The following is a 19,508-nucleotide window of genomic DNA, read 5'->3' as shown; positions in this document are numbered from 1 at the left end:
ATGAAGGATCTCAGATTCCTATGGTTATCTTGACAATAGCTCTTCCCACCCTGTCTCCTGTAAAGATGCTGTTCCCTTGTCTCAGTTTCTCTCCACTGCATCAGTTCCCAGGATGAGGCTTTCCTATCCAGGACATCAGAGATGTTCCCCTTCCTCAAAGAACAGGGTTTCCCTTTCTCCACCATTGATGCTTTCCTCACCCTCATCTGCTTCATTTCCCAAACATCCGCACTCACCCTTAAAAGGGATAGAATTACTCATCCTCACCTACCACCCTCCACATCCAACACATCATTCTCCACAACTTCCACCATCTTCAATAAGACCCTACCCCCAAACACATTTTTACTTCCTTGCCACCCCAATCTCCGCTTTCCATGGGGATTGCTCCCTAAGTGGTTCCCTTGTCCATTTATCCCTCTCTACTAATCTCCCATTTGGCACAGATCCCTGCAAACAACAGAAGTGCTGCGCCTGCCCATTCACCTCCCTCACCTCCACTCAGGGCCCCAAACAGTCCTTCCAAGTGAGGCAACACTTCACCTGAGAATCTGTTGGGGCTGTCTATTGTATCCAGTGCTCTTGATGCAGCCTCCCCTACACTGTTGAGATTCATCGTAAGTTGGGGGAATGCTTTATCAAGCACCTCCACTCCATCTGCCAAGAGTGGAATTTCCTGGTGGCCAAACATTTTAATTCTCATTCCCATTCCTGTTACAACATGCCAGTCCATGGCCTCCTCTTTTGCCAAGATGAGGCCACCCTCAGGGTGGAGGAGCAACCTCTTATATTCTGTCTAGATAACCTCCAACCTGATGCATAGACATTAATTTCTCCTTCTAGTAATTTTGTTTTTCTTTTCCCCTCCACCTTCCCTCTTCTTCTATTCCCCTCTCTGGCCAATCACTCCTCTTACCTCTTCATCTCACCTACCTGTCACTTCTTTCTGGGTCCCCTCCTTCTTCCCATTCTCTTGTGGTCCACTCTTCTCTCCTGTCAGATGTCTTTTTCTCCAGCCTTTTATCTTTCCTATCTACCTGGCTTTACCTATTACCTTCTAGCTTGTCTTCCCTTCCCTACCCCACCTTCTTATTCTGGCATCTTCTCCCTTCCTTTCCAGCCTTGTGAAGGGTTTCAGCCTGAAACATCGACTATTTATTCATTTCCATAGCACTGCCACAGACTGAGGTCCTCCAACATTTTGTGTGTTAGTCTGTGCCAATCTGGTTTTCTGCATAGTGCCATCTACCTGCACCTGGACTATAGTCCTCCAAACTCCTCTCATCCATGTATCTATCCAAACTTCTCTTAAATGTCACAATAAACCTACATCTACCACTTCCTCTGGCAGCTCATTCCTCACTCACATGGCCCTCTGAGTGAAATAGTTCCCCCTCAAATTCCCCATAAGTATTTCCCCTTTCACCCTGACACTATGCTTGTTGCAGCTTTCCAAAGATCTGGCTATAAGATTCTAATCCTTTGTCCACTCATATTTTCACCAATTTTGCTGGAAACTTGGGGTTACTTACTCCACAGGGAGGTTCCTTTTGCTTGAGACTTTTTTTTGAAATAGCTTATGTCACAATTTCAAAAGAGAAGACTCACCTGGCGTTGATCTTGACAGCAGACCTTTCCTTAGACATGCTAAATAATTAGCAAACATTTTGTATCAGTTGCTGCAGGATGAATGCCTTTCATACATTTAGCATAATTAGTGTGGCAATTGCAATTAACCACTTCACCTTCATTCTGTGTTTCTGCAGGTTCCACGGGCCAAAATAGTAGTCTTCTAGCGTCCCTACAGCTGCAAGGAAGAGCCATGCAGCCTGCTCTCGATATCAAACATTTCCTTCCATTTCGTCTGAACAGCCCCTCTCCTGTTGGACTCTTCCCCAACTTCAACACAGTAAGTACTTTCGCAGTTTTTTGCTTCTGCTTTTTAAGGAAGGGCAATTGAATACAGAGAGGAAATAACGTTTTCTAATTTGTCTTCGGCAATACAGGTTAATCTATAGTTTTAAATGTAACCGTGTACCCTGTGACAGATGTAGAGGGGCTGGACTTTGTCTATGTCTGTTGCTCAAGAACATAAATGGATAATGTGAGTGTTCAAAGAGAGTTATCCTCACCAGTATTGTCTGCCACATGGGTTTTATACTGTAAGCCCTAACTGATGTTACCTGCACTTGACCTCTAGTATATTTGAGACTCAAGAACATCTGAGTTCGAAGCACTAAAATAAGGACAGTAAAAAACTCTCCCCCAGACCACCTCGGAATGAAATTGATATCCTCTTGCAATTTGATTTCAGTCTTTCTATACTAAGGTGAAAACCCTTTCTCTACAACATGTGCAAGTAACCCCCATTAAATAACCTTAAATGTATATCATTAACTTTCCTTGCATGGTGTTTGATGGCACAGCACCTGGATCAGAATAGGATCATGCAAAGTGTCTATAAATATGGAAATTCTCTGAAATAGGAAGATTTGCATTGGTGAAGTTCTTAAAGTCTGAGATTAATTGCAAGTGAACAGCAGAAATTTCAGTCTGGAACAGCCCTAGACCATTCCTGTTATTATACTGGTACTTGGTCTGTACACTGTCCAAAATGGGATAATCAGATAGTGGATCCACTGCCCTCGCCCAATGACAGCACCTTTACTAAGGTCTTCAAACAAGGGCCCATTAACCCTCAATATATTAACATCATTAATTTATAAACTACGAGGGGTGATTGATAAGTTTGTGGCCTAAGGTAGAAGTCCAAAATGCATCAGGCTTATTTAGATATTCCTTTGCAAACTTCTGATGCTGGTTTTTGTGGTGAGGATGCAGGAAAGGTTTTCTCCTGATGACTCTTCCATGAAGGTCATATTTGTGCAGGTGTTGCTGCACAGTAGAACAGGGCACCACCTCTCCAGAGTCTGCTAAATCTTCCTGAAGGTCTTTTGCAGTCAAACGGGGGTTTTGATTTGCCTTTCTAGCAATCCTACGAGCAGTTCTCTCAGAAAGTTTTCTTGTTCTTCCAGACCTCAACTTGACCTCCACTGTTCCTGTTAATTGCCATTTCTTAATTACATTATGAACTGAGGAAACAGCTACCTGAAAACACTTTGCTATTTTCTTATAGCCTTCTCCTGCTTTGTGGGCATCATTTATTTTAATTTTCAGAGTGCTAGGCAGCTGCTTAGAGGAGCCCATGGCTGCTGATTGTTGGGACAATGTTTGAGGAGTCAGGGTATTTATAAAGCTTTGAAATTTGCATCACCTGGCCTTTCCTAATGATGACTGTGACAAGCCATAGCCCTAACAAGCTAATTAAGGTCTGAGACCTTGATAAAAGTTACATCTCTTGGGGTGCCCAAACATTTGCATTGTGCTCCTTTCTTTTTTTTTCCCACTCTAAAATTGTACAAAACAAATATACTAATCTTGCTTAAAATGTTGAAAAGAATGTTTCATCTTTAACTTTATGACTTTTGGAGATCAGTTCATCTTTTACTCACTTAACTATTCACAGTAACAGAAATTTTGACCAGGGGTGCCCAAACTTTGGCATGCCGCTGTATTTCTGCTATCATAACTGTATGTGCTGTGTGTGCCCTTTGGTTCAGTGTTTTGCCCCTTAGCCCCAGAGGAACACTGTTTCATTTGGCTATATTCATGTGCATTTTGAATGGATTAACCTTGAACTTAAACATATACAACAAAGTTTGGAAACTATTTATGTATTTATTTAGAGATACAGCGTGGAACAGGCCCTTCCGGTCCAACAAGTCGCACCGTCCAGCAACCCACCTTTTTAACACTAGCCTAATCACAGGACATTCTACAAAGAATTGAATTGAATTGACTTTATTACTTACATCCTTCATATACATGAGGAGTAAAAACCTTTACAGCACGTCTCTGTCTAAATGTGCAATGTGCAATTTATAGTAGTTTATAATAAATAGTACAACAGGATAGTCAATGTAACATAGAAATACACTCAAATCAGAGTGAGTTAATGGCCTGGTGGAAGAAGCTGTCCCGGAGTCTGTTGGTCCTGGCTTTTATGCTGCGGTACCATTTCCCGGATAGTAACAGCTGGAACAGTTTGTGGTTGGGGTGACTCGGGTCCCCAATTATCCTTCAGGCCCTTTTTACACACCTGTCTTTGTAAATGTCCTAAATAGTGGGAAGTTCACGTCTACAGATGTGCTGGGCTGTCCGCACCACTCTCTGCAGGGTCCTGCGATTGAGGGAAGTACAGTTCCCATTCCAGGCAGTGATGCAGCCAGTCAGGATGCTCTCAATTGTCCCCCTGTATAAAGTTCATAGGATTTGGGGGCCCATACCAAACTTCCTCAACCATCTGAGGTGAAAGAGGTGCTGCTGTGCTTTATTCTCCACACAGACAGTAGGTACAGAGCACTTGAGGTCCTCGGTGATGTGGATGCCGAGGAACGTAAAGCTGTTCACCCTCTCAACCCCAGATCTATTGATGTCAATATCGGTTAGCCTGTCTCCATTCCTCCTGTAGTCCACAACCAGCTCCTTTGTTTCTGTGACATTGAGGGAGAGGTTGTTTTCTTGACACCACTGTGTCAGGGTGATGACTTCCTCTCTGTAGGCTGCCTCGTTATTATTTGAGATCAGGCCAATCAATGTAATATCATCAGTAAATTCAATTAGCAGATTGGAGCTGTGGGTGGTGACACAGTCATGGGTTTACAGGGAGTAAAGGAGTGAGCTTAGGACACAGCCCTGAGGGGCTCCTGTGTTGAGGCTCAGAGGGATAGAGGTGAGGGAGCCCACTCTTTCCACCTGCCGACGATCTGACAGGAAGTCCAAGATCCAGCTACACAAGGCAGGATGAAGGCCGAGGTCTCTGAGCTTCTTGTCGAGCCTGGATGGAATTATGGCATTGACTGCTGAACTATAGCCCAAGAGCAGCATTCTCACATAAGCATCCTTCTTCTCCAGGTGTGTAAGGACGGTGTGTAGAGCTGCGGCTGTTGTGAAGTCTGTTGATCAGTTGTGTCAGTAGACAAATTGTAGAGGGTCCAGTTTGGGTGGTAGCATGCTGCAGATGTAGTCCTTGACCAGCCTCTCAAAGCATTTGCTTATTATTGAGGTGAGCGTGACAGGATGCCAGTTGTTCAGACATGTTACCTTGGTCTTTTTAGTTATAGGAATAATGATGGATGTTTTGAAGCAGGAGGTCACTCTACACTGGGAAAGGGAGAGATTAAAAATGACCAATTAGCCTTCTAACCAGTATGTCTTTGGACCATGGGAAGAAACTGAAGCACATGGTTCATGGGGAGAACATACAAACTCATTACAGATGGCACCAGAATTGAACTCCAAACTTTCGATGCCCCAAGCTGTAATAGCGCCTTGCTAACTGCTATGCCACCGTGACACTCACAGGAATTGGATGTTGCTAGCAAGGCCAGCATTTATTGCCCATCCTGAATTACCCTCAAGGAGAAGGTGATAAAGATGCCTCTTTAAACTTATGTTGATAATGAAGGTACTACCAATGGTACTGTTAGGTTGACGAAGTGACGATAAAGGAGCAGTGATAGATTTTTATTTCAGGCTGTACCCTACCACTTTGAACGCTTAAGGATCATAAAATTCACCAAACAAATTACTTCCACTCCCTCGTTATTAATTACTTAATGTTTTCATTTCCTAAGTAATTTAGTATACAACTGGATTCTTAGTTTGACTAACTGAATTACGGATTTTAGGTCATAAATAATTGAGTCATTAAATTCATAACGAAAAACACTTGGAGGCAGCCTGCTTTCTGGACTTCCATTGGAGATGCCTTGGATATTTGATTCAGATGCATTCCGATCTATTTATCACACAGACGTCAAAACAGAGAGAGAAATGCATCGTTTGCGTTAAGAACCAACACTCATGGATGTGCTGGGGCAGCCCACAAGTGCCACTACATATTCTGGCAACAACCCTGTGTGCCCACAATGTTTGACAGACCACAACAAAGCAGACACAACAAGCAGCAACAGCAAAACAAGCCCCTTTCGTGCCTCCCACCCTCCCTCCGACCCACCCACACAGATAGTCCTCCAATCCCAGAACAGCCCTCCAGGACTGCAGTCTCCAGGCTTTGGCCATTGGACATGAACTTCCAGACTTCCAATCAACCTTCGGGCTTCAATCTTTGGTATCAACTCCTGAATTAGCTGATGATGGGACCTGGAACTTCAGGCATGCCTTTGTGCTTCCTGCCCACATGGATATCCGATCCCGGGACTCGTCAGCCTGGGACTTCTGAGATCCTGAGTTTTGATGGATATCCAGGCCAGATTATTATTGATTCAGTTCAAGCAGTTCAGAGGAATATGGCTGAATTCTAGCCTCATTGCTGAAGTTCAGGTTGGCATGTAAGCTTCCTCATAATCTGATGGATGTGAGCCAGGTTACTGGTGCTCAAGCCTAGATTAACTGATAGTTGGTGACTTCAAGTAAAGACAGTCCATTTTCTAGTGAGCCATTTGTCTTGTTGTGAAGATGTATCTTCGTTATTGATGACAAAGAGGAATATAGGATTTTGTTTTCTGTGTGAGACATTTGTCTGATTCCTCTGGATTGAGATAAGGTTTTTATCTCTAGCTTCTGCCTCCTAATTGGCAGCACCTTGGGGCTGAGGATAACTTGTTTATACTCCAATTCTGAGGCGAATGCCATGCCCTATGTAAGATACACTGTCCGGTGTTCTGTCTGCTGAGTCATAGAGTCACAGATTAATACAACAGAAAAGCAGGTCCTTTGGGCCAGCTCATCCAAGCCAGCCAAGATTTCCATCTAAGCCAGTCCCATTTGCCCATGTTTGCCTCATATCTGTCTTCCTTTCTTATCCAGGTACCTGGGCAAATGTCTTCTAAAAGTTGTCATTGCAGCTGCCTCAACCACTTCGTCTGACAAGCTCATTCCATATAGGAACCATCCTCTGTGTGAAGAAGATGCTCCTCAGGTCACGTTTAAACCTTTCCCCACTTGTCTTAAACATACTTTATCTTCACAAGCTCTCATCAGAAAGAGTCAAATTTTGATGTCTCCCTAAGTTCAAACTAAAATTATTATCAAGGTACATATATGTCAGTGATCCCCAACCACCAGGCCGCAGACCAGTACCGCGCCACAAAGCATGTGCTACCAGGCCGCGAGGAAACAATATGTTTTCTTGCAGGTGTACACAGATGCATCAGTGTACAAAAGACAATAAATTTTGGAAATAGAAAAGGAAAATCAAAATAATATGACAGTAAATCATGAATACTGAGAGCGTGAGTTGTAGAGTCTTTGAAAGTAAGTTCATAGGTTGTGGGATCAGTTCAGTGTTGAGGTGAGTGAAGTTATCCACGCTGGTTCAGGAGTCTGATGGTTGAAGGGTAAAAACTGTTACTGAACCTGGTAGTGTGGGACCTAAGGCTCCTTTATCTTCTCTCAGATGGCAGCAGTACAAAGAAAGCGTGGCCTGGATGGTGAGGGTCCTTCATGATGGATGCTGCTTTCTTGTGGCAGCACTCTTGTAGATGTGCTCAGTTGTGGAGGGGGCTTTTCCCATGATGAACTGAGCTGTATCCATCATTTTTTGTCGGGTTTTCTGTTCTTGAGCATTGGTGTTTCCATACCAGGCCATGAGTTCTTTGAGGGGTCTCAGGTCAGGTATTGGTAAGGATGTTTCATCTTTTTTAAGAAGGATTTGAGGACCTCCTTGAAGTGTTTTCAGTGTCCCTTTGGATGCTGCTCATAGTGATAGAGCTCAAAGTAGAATGCTTGTTTAGGGACTCGCATATCCAGCAGATGACATAACTCCAACAATGAAATCTTAGCTGATTACTATTGAACATAACAAAAGCCTCAAATCAGGGACCTTAGCCTGGGAGAAGACACTGACATACTAACAAATTAGACATAATGGCATCTACATGAATCCTTGTCCCACACAGGTTACAGCTACTTGCTTGATGTGGCATAAAATAACTTAGGCTCCCCTGGATGACGTGCAGGACACTGGATGATTATTTAACCAGAAGCTAGATTCAGAAACACATCTGCCATTATTTTTCTCATCACTAACTATTCTCATTTAGTCTGTGACCTTGTTCTAAAATTTGCTGTGCATTTCATGTTCATTACCCTGATATTGTTGTTGCTGATGGCTAGAGTTTGACGTGATAGATCCATTCATTCCCTGTGTGTGTATTCATTCTAGGAAGTATAATCTAGGTTATAATCAAGAAACTTCAGGATGAATAAGGCTGCGGCTTGGTACAGAGAGACTACTTGTGACAAGATGGAGATTTGTACAGTGAATTTTTGCCACACATATGGAGAATATTGATGGGTCAGGGATTCAACGCTGGGAACTGGATGGAATTTATGCCAGGACAGCTGGAAATTTGGGCTTCACGATGCGCTGTGGAATTTCCAATTCCTGGGGACACTTTTTAAATTCCCATCCAGAATACAGTCAGCTTGTATTCATTGGCAGGGTTCTCCAGACTCACTGATCACACTCAATCATTCTATAGCATTAGCTCATGTGATCAACACACCCAGCACCACAGGCACAGGAGGTGCTGGCGGGGAGCATAGCATTGGTCACGGAGACGAGCGTAAGACATTGAAGCATAATTAGATCACTTGGTCCATTGAGTTTTCTCTGCCATTCCATCATGGCTGACTTATTCCCTCTCAGCACCATTCTCCTGCTTTCTCTCTGTAACCTTTAACACCATTACTAATCAAGAATCTATAAATTTCCTCTTTAAATATGCCCAATGATTCAGCATCCACAGCTGTCCGTGGCAATGAATTCCACAGGTACACCACCCTCTGGTTAAAGAAATTTCTCCTCCTGTCTGTTCTAAAGGGACACTTTATATTCTGAGGCAGTGCTCCCTCCCTCCCATTCCTCTAAACACCAGTGAGTACAGGCCCAAAGCCACCAAACGCTACTCATACATTAACCTTTTAATTCCCAGGATTATTCTTGTGAGCCTCCTCTAGACCTTCTCCGATGCCAGCATATTCTTCCTTAGATAAGAGACCCAGAACTGCTCACAACACTCTGTGCAGCCTGACCAATGCCTTAAAAAACCTCAGCATTAACATTTCTTGCTTTATATTCTAATCCTCTTGAAATGAGGGCTAACATTGTAGTATCCTGCCGACCAATATTCTATTTCTTCCAGGCTCCTCATATTCACTGGATCAGAGTGTGAACCACTCTTCCATCATTTATGTGAACAGTGGAGCCACCACAAAAGAATCATGATGAGCGCCATATTAGCCTTGGGGATTAGTCCTCATTCCCTCATCATCACTTATCTTCACCAGTCTTTAACTCCGAGCTCTGGAGCTTCAGCTTCATGCTGAAAATCACTCTTCCATTGATGTTTAGTAACGTCACTGCCAACAGTGCAGGACTTGTCGCAAAGACCACCTGCACACAAGTATACGGTTACCCTCTGACTGAAACCTGAACAATGGGCTCTAATCTGTGGTTAGGAACCGTGGATGGTGTTACCTTGTCATGTTTGACTTTAGATTCCTGTACATAGTGGAAAAAATGTTTATGTTGCAAATGAATGAAGGAGATTTATTCCACCAATGACTTATTTAGCCCCTTGAAACGGTATTTTTGGTGCATCTTTGTTTCCAGAAGTTGCCATGCATTTTGCTAGGAAGAGCAATATTCCAACACAGAAAAAGGAGGTTTTAACCAAGATTTGGTTTGCATCTGTGAGTGAGACAAACTTAAGGCTTTATATTTGTTATTTCTTTATATACAATGTATGTGTAATGCTGTATATATGTGTGTGTGTATATAATATACATAATATAATAATATATATATTATATATATTAATGTACATATAACACCATTGCTCAAGACAACATTGTGGAGATCTCAATCTTCATTCTTTGCAACATGGTACATCACAGAGTCCCTGATCAAGACACTGCATTAAATAATGTCCAGTTTTCTGGCAGTCAGGAATGTTGATCCTCCCATGCTGAAAGGGAGGAGGTTGAGTTTACTCACTCTGTATTGTCTAGATGAATGAGAAGAGGCCTTATAAAGTGTATAAAGTTCAGGGATGATGCTTCCCCCTGACTGAGAAGTCTAGAGCCAGGGTTCACAGAATTAGGGGGTATGACACTTGAACCTCAAAGTTCAACAACAACTTCTTCCCCACTGCCATCTGGTTCTTAAACCTACCTGAAAATCCCTCACACTACTTTGGATTAACTTCCGCTACTTGGGTAGTGTAGTGGTTAGCATAATGCAATTATTACAGCGCCAGTGACCCAGGTTCAATTCTGCCGCTATCTTTAAGGAATTTGTATGTTCTCCCCATTTTATTTATTATACCCCCCCCCCCCCATGCCTCATTGGCACGCCTGGTGGCAACCTTACCATTTCTTTAGCATTCTTGTCTGCTTTACGAGGTCAAGTTGCTAGCTCAACCCGGCATGGATGGAAAGCGTGCAAGGAGCCAGTCAGATTTGAACCCGAGACCACTCGCCCCAAAGTTCGGTGTGGATGCCACTACACCACCGGCCGGCTTGTCCTCCCCATGACCATGTGAATTTCCTCCAGGTGCTTTGGTTACCTCTCACATTGCAAAATACATAAAGGTCAGCACTTACGTGGGTGTAATTGGAGGCATGGGCTCGTCGGGCCAGGAGGACCTGTCATAATGCTGTATCTCGAAGTACAAATAAATAAATAGGTAATTTTTCTCTCTTTTGCGTATTGTTGTTTACTTTGCATACATGTCTATAATTTATGTTAATTTAAGTGTATGTTAACTTATCCTTGTCATCTTCTTGTAAAGTACTCTGCTGCTGCTGCTGCAAAAAGCTAGTTTTCATGGTATTTATGCCATGGGTGTTTATGCCTATGATAACAATAACCTTGAACTTGAATGTTCCATTTAGTATTGAGATGAGAAGAAACTTCATGCAGAGGATGGAGAACTTCAGAATTTTTTACTACAGAGGGTCATTCAAGCTCGATCACTGAGTTCATTCAGAAAATAGATCAATGGATTTCTGTATATTAAGAGATAGAGGGATACAGATGTCCCCCCCCCTTTACAAAGGTAGAGCGTTCCTATGAAACCTTTCTTAAGCCGAAATGGTGTAAAGCGAAGAACCATTAATTTATACAGGAAAAATTTCTCTAAAAGCGAAAATCCTCTTCATAATGCAAAAACAGGTTACTAATGTAGGCCTTTTGTAAAAGCGAAGTGGCGTAAAGCGAACATTCGTAAAGCGGGGGCACCTGTACTAAAGGAAAGGCAGTGAGGCAGAAGATCTGTTGTGATCTTCCTACATTCTTGCATCCGTTAAGTATGACAGTGCTAATGCACATTTAATCTTCCTTGCTGGGAGCAGCTAAAAGACAGAGGCTGATGATGGATGGACAAGTTCTGCTGTGATCACATTGTGGAGAGATGTTCATTGTCCACTATATACAACTAAATTGTGAAAGATGATATACGAGAAACTTCTCTGGTCATGCAAGCAAATCAAATAGATTCCATTACTGGTCAAAGTGACAACCAAAGCCAGCTTCCTCCCCGAAATATTTCCCAGTGTTTGTTTTAGCCCAGTTTGGAGAGTTCCAACATTGAAACGATGATGTCATGACAGCTAAATTTTAATCAATCTTTCCAAGTATTTTTGTGATTTCCCCTAAGTGTTGGAAACTCCTGTCAAACCTTGAGTGCTTCGGAAGTGACAGGTGGATTAACAAGCCAAGTGTGGGCAGATGTGCCAGGCATCAATTAATGCTAATTACAGAGGGATGCTGGTGAAGCAATACAAATAGATTTCAAGAGATTCTAAATGCTTGTGTTTCTTACAAGGGAATGGTGTGCGAGGAAGGAAATCAAGCACATGTGTGAAGAAAGGGATAGGCTTTGGAATTGTTTGAATGTTCTGTTCAGTTAAAAATTCCACTGCCCTTTTCAAGAGTTCAGGAAAGGCTGAGAGACATTCACAGAAAATGCCTGGAGGTTTTGTTTTGTTTTCTAATCACCTGCTTGGGTTTTGTGGGGAACTTCGAATTGCCCCAAATAAAATAAATCCATTTCCTACTTAACATTTAGAAGATTCACTTGAGGCTGTGCATTAGCTGCTCCTGATGTTTATTTTGTTACCAAGTCATGCATCAACTTGTTTCTGAGATTACTTTGCTTTTTTTGTATTCTTTTTGCATGAATTGTACTTGAATAATCAAGTTAGATCAAGAAATCTCAAATCTCACCGAAGTATGTGTTAGCTCTTGACTACTTTTTGTGAAATAAACATTCAAAATTATTTTAAACTCAGCAACAGAAACAGCTTTCATTTATATAGCCTCTCTAAACTAGAAAAATAATATCCCGTACGCTTCCTATAATCATTGCCAAAAACATGAGCTGCTTGAAGAGTAAGACAGATAACTGAAGGTGTAGTCAAAGGGGTAAAATTAAAAGAATATCTTCAAAGAGAAGGGGAAAAGTGGAGATGCAGAGTATCAGTTGTGAATTTCAGAGCCAAGTCAATGGGCAGCAGAAGGCTCGGACATCAGTGACAGTGCAAATATATTCAGCGATAGTTATGTAGCAAATACTGGAAGAGAACAGGTATCTTAGATATCGCAGTGACAGGGGTTGGTGGAGGTTAAATAGGGGTGAGGCAATACAGTGGAGGGATTCTGAAATAAAGGCTAAGAGTGTTGAAATTGATATACTGCTTAGCCAGGAACCAGTATCAGGCCAGTATGCTCAAGGCTGGTGGTGAACAGTGCTCAGTTCATCCAGACAGGAGAATATTTAATAAATCCTCTGCAAAATCCAGCTCGTCCTTATAACAATGCCTCGGTGAGAATGTTATTGCATGTAGGCCCATAATTGTTCCTTTGATCTTCTGATTTCATACTTCTGGCATCAGAAGATGAAAGCCTAAAATTACCAAAAGAGTTAAACCAGACTGTGCTTCAAAGCTGTTTTCTATAATATATGTGTAGAGTTAATTAGAATCAGATAGTTTTGATCTTTCTTATTTGAAGCATGTGCCATCTTTTCCTTTAGCTTCCGTAACATTGTTGATCTTTCTTTTTCTATATCAAATGGTTCTTCTCGCGTCACCTTTAACAGACCTAGGCACCAGTGCAGGGGGACTACTGACATAGATCCCTGGATTGCTTACCATCGTATTTTTGCTCATGATGCGATTCAGTTTCAAGGAAAATTAAACATTGGTGGAAATTTGTGTAGTTACAGCAAGTTACATGAAGTCTACAATTTTACTTCCAAATCACCGACATTGTCGAGTCTGCCGAGCTACCACGCTGAGTTGCCCAGATACTGATTAAATTTGTTGCTCTTCCAGTTCAGCGAGATGTCCATAAGGGAATAGCTCTGAATGTATTCAGGAGCAGCTTCTTCCCCTCTGCCATCTGATTTCTGAATGGACATTGAACCCATGAACACTACCTCACTACTTCTTTATTTTTGCACTACTTACATACTGTAATTCGCAGTTTTCCCCCATTATTATGTATCGCATTGTACTGCTGCCACAAAGACAACAAATTTCACAACATGTACCAGTGATATTAAACCTGATTCTGATTATGACCCTTTCCAGGCTGCAGGATGATGTGCCTCATCGCAAAAGCTCACCAATAAGCATCAAGACCTGCTTGGCCAACAGTCACCAGCTTGACTATATCACATCTTTGGGAGTCTCACTCCCAATGCACACTGTCCTCAGGATGGCTGACAATCTCTCACCTTTTTGTGGACTGTGGATTTGCTAAGAAGGTCTGGAAAAGGATGTAAGGATTCTTAGAGTCATGAAATTGGTCCTTTGGCCATGCTGACTATGTTGCCCAGTGAATTAGTCCTATCTGCCCACATTTGGGGCATAGCCCTCTAAACCTCCCCTATCTGAACTTACATAGATGACTTTTAAATGTGCTGCCTCAACCACTTTTTCTGGCAGCTCATTCCAAATGTGCACTCTCCTTTGCATGAAGCAGCTGCCCCTGATGTCCCTTTTAAAGCTCTCACCTCTGATTTTTAAACCTATGCCCTCGTGTTTATAGCACCCCCTCCCTGGGAAGCAAACAATGCGCTTTTGCTTTGTCATTGATCCTCGTGATCATATATACCCCAGTCAGTTGTCAGGACAGCCCTCAGTCTCCTATGTTCCAGTGATAACGTCCTGGCCTACAGAACCTCTCTTTGTAACTCAGGCCCCCAAATCCAGGCAACAGCCAGTCGACTCTTCATCCCAATTCATCCCAAGCCGCAGCTTAACAGAGGGATCTATGATCTACAAACTGCATCCAGGGATGCATACTAAAACAAACATCGGATGCTACTGAAGGATCACCAGCTTGAGGAGCAATGGAATTTGGTCTGTCCAAAATTTACAATGAGCTGATCATATGGGAATGCTGCAGATTAGCATATTCCAGGCTACACAAATACATGTTAAGGGATGCGCTGACGCTCTGTGCAACCAACACAAGGCTTTTGTAAGGAAAGACTCACAGCGTATAGTCCTTTTTGCCAAATAGATACTGAGGGAATAAGTCTAACATGGAAGCATCTTAAACACCTGAAATTTCTATCATTGGGAGAAGGCAGGAGAATGGGGTTGAGAGGGAGAATAAATCAGCCATGATGGAATGGTGGAGCTGACCCGATGGGCTGAAGGAACAGAATTAGGTCATATGTCTTATGGTCTTATACCAGGAGGCCACATGGGAGACAAGGGTGTTCTGTACACTGCACGTGGGAACACTGCCGATGTATAGAACCAATAATACTATGAATGCACAGACTGAACAAAAAAATGAATGTGCTGCTTAATGAAAATAATTAATATTTGAAGTAGAAGTAAAAGTGAGTGTTGGGGTTAGGAAAGACATTGCAGCAGGCAGATAAGTGAGTTGTATTCACTGAAGGAAGAGATTGGAACAAACTCTCAGAAACATGCAAGAGGAGTAGCATTGGGCGAGATTGAGTTGAGGAAGGGTCTCGGGCCGAAATGTCGACTGTTTATCCCCTTCCATAGATGCTGCCTGACCTGCTGAGTTTCCCCAGCATTTTGCGTGTGTTAAATTGGGTTTGTGTTGCAAGATGTGGAAAACAATTGACTTGGACAAGGCCGTGCACCTGTATATATGTTACATATTTTTACATATACCTTATATATAAAAAGTGATATACCTGTGCTAAAAACTGCTAAGTGTTTGGTTATTTAAATAGTGCTTTGGTTTTATTTTATTATTTGTAATAAATATATTATTCTTTGATGTGTTATCAAACTTTGAAGGAGACATATAAAATCCATTACCTCGTCTCAGAACTACTGATTAGACACAAAACAATACTCAGTCGCCACAGGAGAATGCAAGTCGATAAATTCATGTCCAGATGAGAAGTGATGATAAAGGTCCCTCCCTGCTGAGGATTCTGCCTCCGGGGAAAGCAGGCAGGTTTCACGGAAAATGGAACAGGTTTCTGCATTTAATGAACAGTGGGTGCCTTGTCAGTTTACTCACTGAAACCAGCCTCATTGAAACTAGCAAATGTGGCTGGATTAGAGCTGAAATCTGTGCACTGTCAAAGTAAATTCTACACATTTTTGCTTTGAATCTGTCCTAGCTTCAAGGAAATCCAATGCTTGTGGGATTTGCAAGCTTGAACAAATTGGGATTAGGGCAATTTAAATATACTCAGTGTCCACTTTATTACGTACAGGAATGGAACCTGTTGTGGTCTTCTGCTGCTGTAGCCCATCCACTTCAAGGTTCGATGTGTTGTACATTCTGAGATGCTCTCCTGCACACCACTGTTATAATGCATGGTTATTTGAGTTACTGTCATCTTCCTGTTAATTGAACCAGTTTGGCCATTCTCCTCTGACATCTCTCATTAACAAGGATGCTTAAAAAATTTTTTTGCCCACAGAACTGTTGCTTACTGGATGGTTTTTGTTTTCCACACTGTTCTCTGTGAAGTCTAGAGACTGTTGTGTGTGAAAACCTCCAGAAATCGGCAGTTACTGAGATATTTAGACCCATCCTGTCTGGGACCAACAGTCATTCCACAGTCAAAGTCACTTAGATCCCATTTCTTCCCCATTCTGATGTTTGGTCTGAATAACAACTGAGCCTCTTGCCCATGTCTGCATGCTTTTATGCATTGAGTTGCTGCCACATGAATGGCTGATTAGATATTTGCATTAATCAGCAGGCATACAGGGGTACCTAATAAAGTGGCCATTGAGTGCATTTTCCTTATTTTGTGAGTCAGGTCACCCACTCAGACTGAATTGCTGGGTACTACAGTGACTGTTGTGTTAGCAAGCACTGCAGTTATTTTATATGCACCAGTGTCCCAGTAGCAACAACAATCCAAACAACTAGTGTCAGTATGTGCCAGAGTTCCACCTGTCCCTGGTGCCTGGCCTATTTGGAGCACAACATACTATTCATTTGTTTTAGGTGGCACAGAATATCCTGAAAGCCATGCGTGAGAAGGCGGCAGTGGATTCTAGGGGGTAGGTCCCCAAGCAAAGTCATTTGGCAAAAAGTCTGATCGCAAGAGATCAGAATCAAACAGCCAGACCTTGCTTGGCTAGCAGTGAGAGTCACTGTCAGAGCCTAAGTATCAGTTCTGCCCTCTGGAAGATCCTCAAGCAGATGAGGTAATGACCCAGTTCCTCATGGATGGTACATATGCAAAGAAAGTCCATAAAGGAACACAGTGGTGCTTTTGAGCTTTATCCAAGACAGCTATATAACAGAGGCCACCCCAATCTTTGGGCTGTTGCATTGGACCCAGACTGAGTCAAACACTAACTGCTGCTGGAAGATCATCGACCTGATGAAAGATGCACTTTGGTCTGCCCGAAACTTACATACATCTCAAGTGTAACAAAAGATTCCCAAATATTTGCCCTTAACCTATGATCTTTACTTCTAGTCTCAGCCAGCCTCAAGGGAAAAAGGCTCCATGTATCTCTTTCAATATTTTCATTAATTTCTACATAGAACGATACAGCGTACAAGAAGATATATATTACAAGTCAAAAAAAACAAGATAAAATAATACCAAATACATTATATTTGAATCACACTTGCAATCTCAAAGGCTTCATGTATTGACCCTATCTATACCCCTCATAATTTTATATACCTGGATTAGACTTCACTGCATAAAGTGATGCTGGGCAAGTAGCCACACTGCCTTAGAGTGAGGTGCCCAAGTTCTGATATTGTCCTGCACAGGAAGGTCATCCAAGGTATACCAGGCATCCGGCAGGGAAATACTTTTCCTCCCTGCACAGTAGAAGTTGGGCTTCATAGAGGAACGTCTGGAAGTTCACTTCAAGCCAGTAACATGGCAGTCTGATGCACTCCATTTCTTAAAATCCCTAAGTGTGCCACAATTGGGTTTATGATAAAACAGCAGATAAATATATTGTTCTAAGAGTTCTAGTCTCACATTTCTACCAGGATGTTTGGAGTGATTAACGGGCAATTATAATTCAGTCTGAGGAAGTCTCAGCCAGCAAAGAGTCTCCACAGCCCCATTAGTCAGTGCCCTAGCTATGACCTCTGATTACCATTGTTAATCTTCCAAACTCCTTCAAGTTACTCTTTGAAACTAAAACCCACTGTTTCCTTCCCTTAAGCCAATTTCTAATTCATCTCCTTCAGTCTCTGCCTTTAAAAACTGTCAAAGGCTTCTGAAAGTGTCAGGTTATTCAAGCACAGAGAAGAATGAAACACCTGCCTTGGATTGGCAACACTCCCAGTCTCCAGCTGTACCAACATTAGCGGTGGTCTCACCCCCGCTCCCCCCCTCAACCTACACAGAGTAATATGCCTTTGGAGTCCGCACCTGTGTAGCTTGTATCAACAAATCACCTCTTCCACCAACCTTCCACTGTCAGTATCATGAAGTATGAAACAGGATGATTCCAGAAATGAACCGAGGTTTATCATGGCACATCTTTGGGGAGTGGGATATGCAAAGAGGAAAAAAGCAGTCACATTGGATGAGACCACAAAACAAGGGAAAGGAGGGCACAAAGAATATAAATTCAAGCTGTGGGTGTGAAGAACTTAAATAATTTGAGTTTAGTGGCCAAGCTTTGGTTCTGAAGATTGAAGACAGATCACAATCTGAATAGTGACAGATTGAGGAAAGGGAAAGGTGTAATGAGACCTGGGTGTCCTTGTGCACCACAATATTGAGCAGGGCCCTACACAACATTTTTGGTAATCTTTAGCCAGATTTATTGCTGATTTCTATGAGAATGGCCAATAAAGAGGTCACGAGGTTATTGACAACATCCCTCAAATGGGAATTAAGCAGAATGCATAGTTGATAAAATAGATATTGCTTCTTATCCACATTCCAACAGCTTCAGGTTGGGCATCTTCATTCTTTTTAAATTCTAAGGTTTCAGTCCACCAGTGAATTCTGGAAAGTGTATATTTGTAGTTTGTTCAAGAGGTAAGCATCAATGTTAAAGCTAGCACTTATTGCCCAACCTTAATTGCTCTTGACAAGGTGCTAGTGAAGTACCTTTATGTATAAGTCACTGGGAAGGAAGTTCTATGACTTAGGAAAATAAGCATGTACAGTATATCCGGTCAGGCTGACCTGCGACTAGGACTGGAACTCACAAATGATGGAACCCCATGCATTTGCTTTCCAAGTGGCAGAGAACAAGGGTTTGGAAGAGTTCTATCATCAAAGCATGGAACTGAGGAAAGCACATTACTTGTAGACATGTATTGTCCTTTGGCAAAACTCTTTTCATTTTATTCTAAAAAATGTATTTCATGCACATGCATAACATGTGCGCTGTCACATTGTTTTCAAATAGAGCAGATACTGATACAGAGGCAGCCTAAAGGCTGGTACCTATGCAATGTGGCAGAGTTCAGGAGAAGCATCTGCTGTTCCTGCAGCTGTTGACTTTTCAAGCAGAAGAACTGAAGGCTTCACTGAGCACCAATTATAGTTCCTTGTGGTGGAAATGGCAAGATGCAAGGACAAACAGACACTCAGCGTCATTGTCCCTATAGCATAGTCACCAGGTTATTTATGCACAGGCATCGATAAGCTTTGCAAAAATAGCGAGTAAGCCAGCATTCTTTAAGGCTGTACAATCATTTCTAAATCACTCCCAACACAGCTGATAACAGACTGTGAACATTAATAAGCAGTGGTGTTGTTTAAAGAGTCACCATCTTCTTCAGCCAGATGTTGTACAACTGGGTAGATGATCATGTTATGAGGGAGTTGTGTCAGCTAGCTTCATGTTTACTCAAGTTCTGAAATTTGGTTTAATTGACACCCAAATATCTATTTTATCAACTGTGCATTCTACTTAATTTCCATTTGAGGGATGTTCTCAATAACCTTATGACCTCTTTATTG

At 42.2% G+C, this 19,508-nt stretch overlaps 1 protein-coding gene across 1 annotated transcript in view; it reads left to right on the top strand.

Annotated features, from left to right (window-relative positions):
* Window positions 1-19,508, top strand: part of znf385c (zinc finger protein 385C) — a 207,456-nt gene that overhangs the window by 119,045 nt on the left and 68,903 nt on the right. The window contains exon 2 of the mRNA XM_059956449.1: window positions 1,767-1,909. Coding sequence (XP_059812432.1) covers window positions 1,767-1,909 — 143 coding nt within the window. The remainder of the gene's footprint in view (window positions 1-1,766; window positions 1,910-19,508) is intronic.

This window comes from Hypanus sabinus, chromosome X1 (assembly GCF_030144855.1).
Source record: "Hypanus sabinus isolate sHypSab1 chromosome X1, sHypSab1.hap1, whole genome shotgun sequence".
Lineage (NCBI taxonomy): Eukaryota > Metazoa > Chordata > Chondrichthyes > Myliobatiformes > Dasyatidae > Hypanus > Hypanus sabinus.
This window is presented reverse-complemented; position numbering and strand designations above follow the sequence as displayed.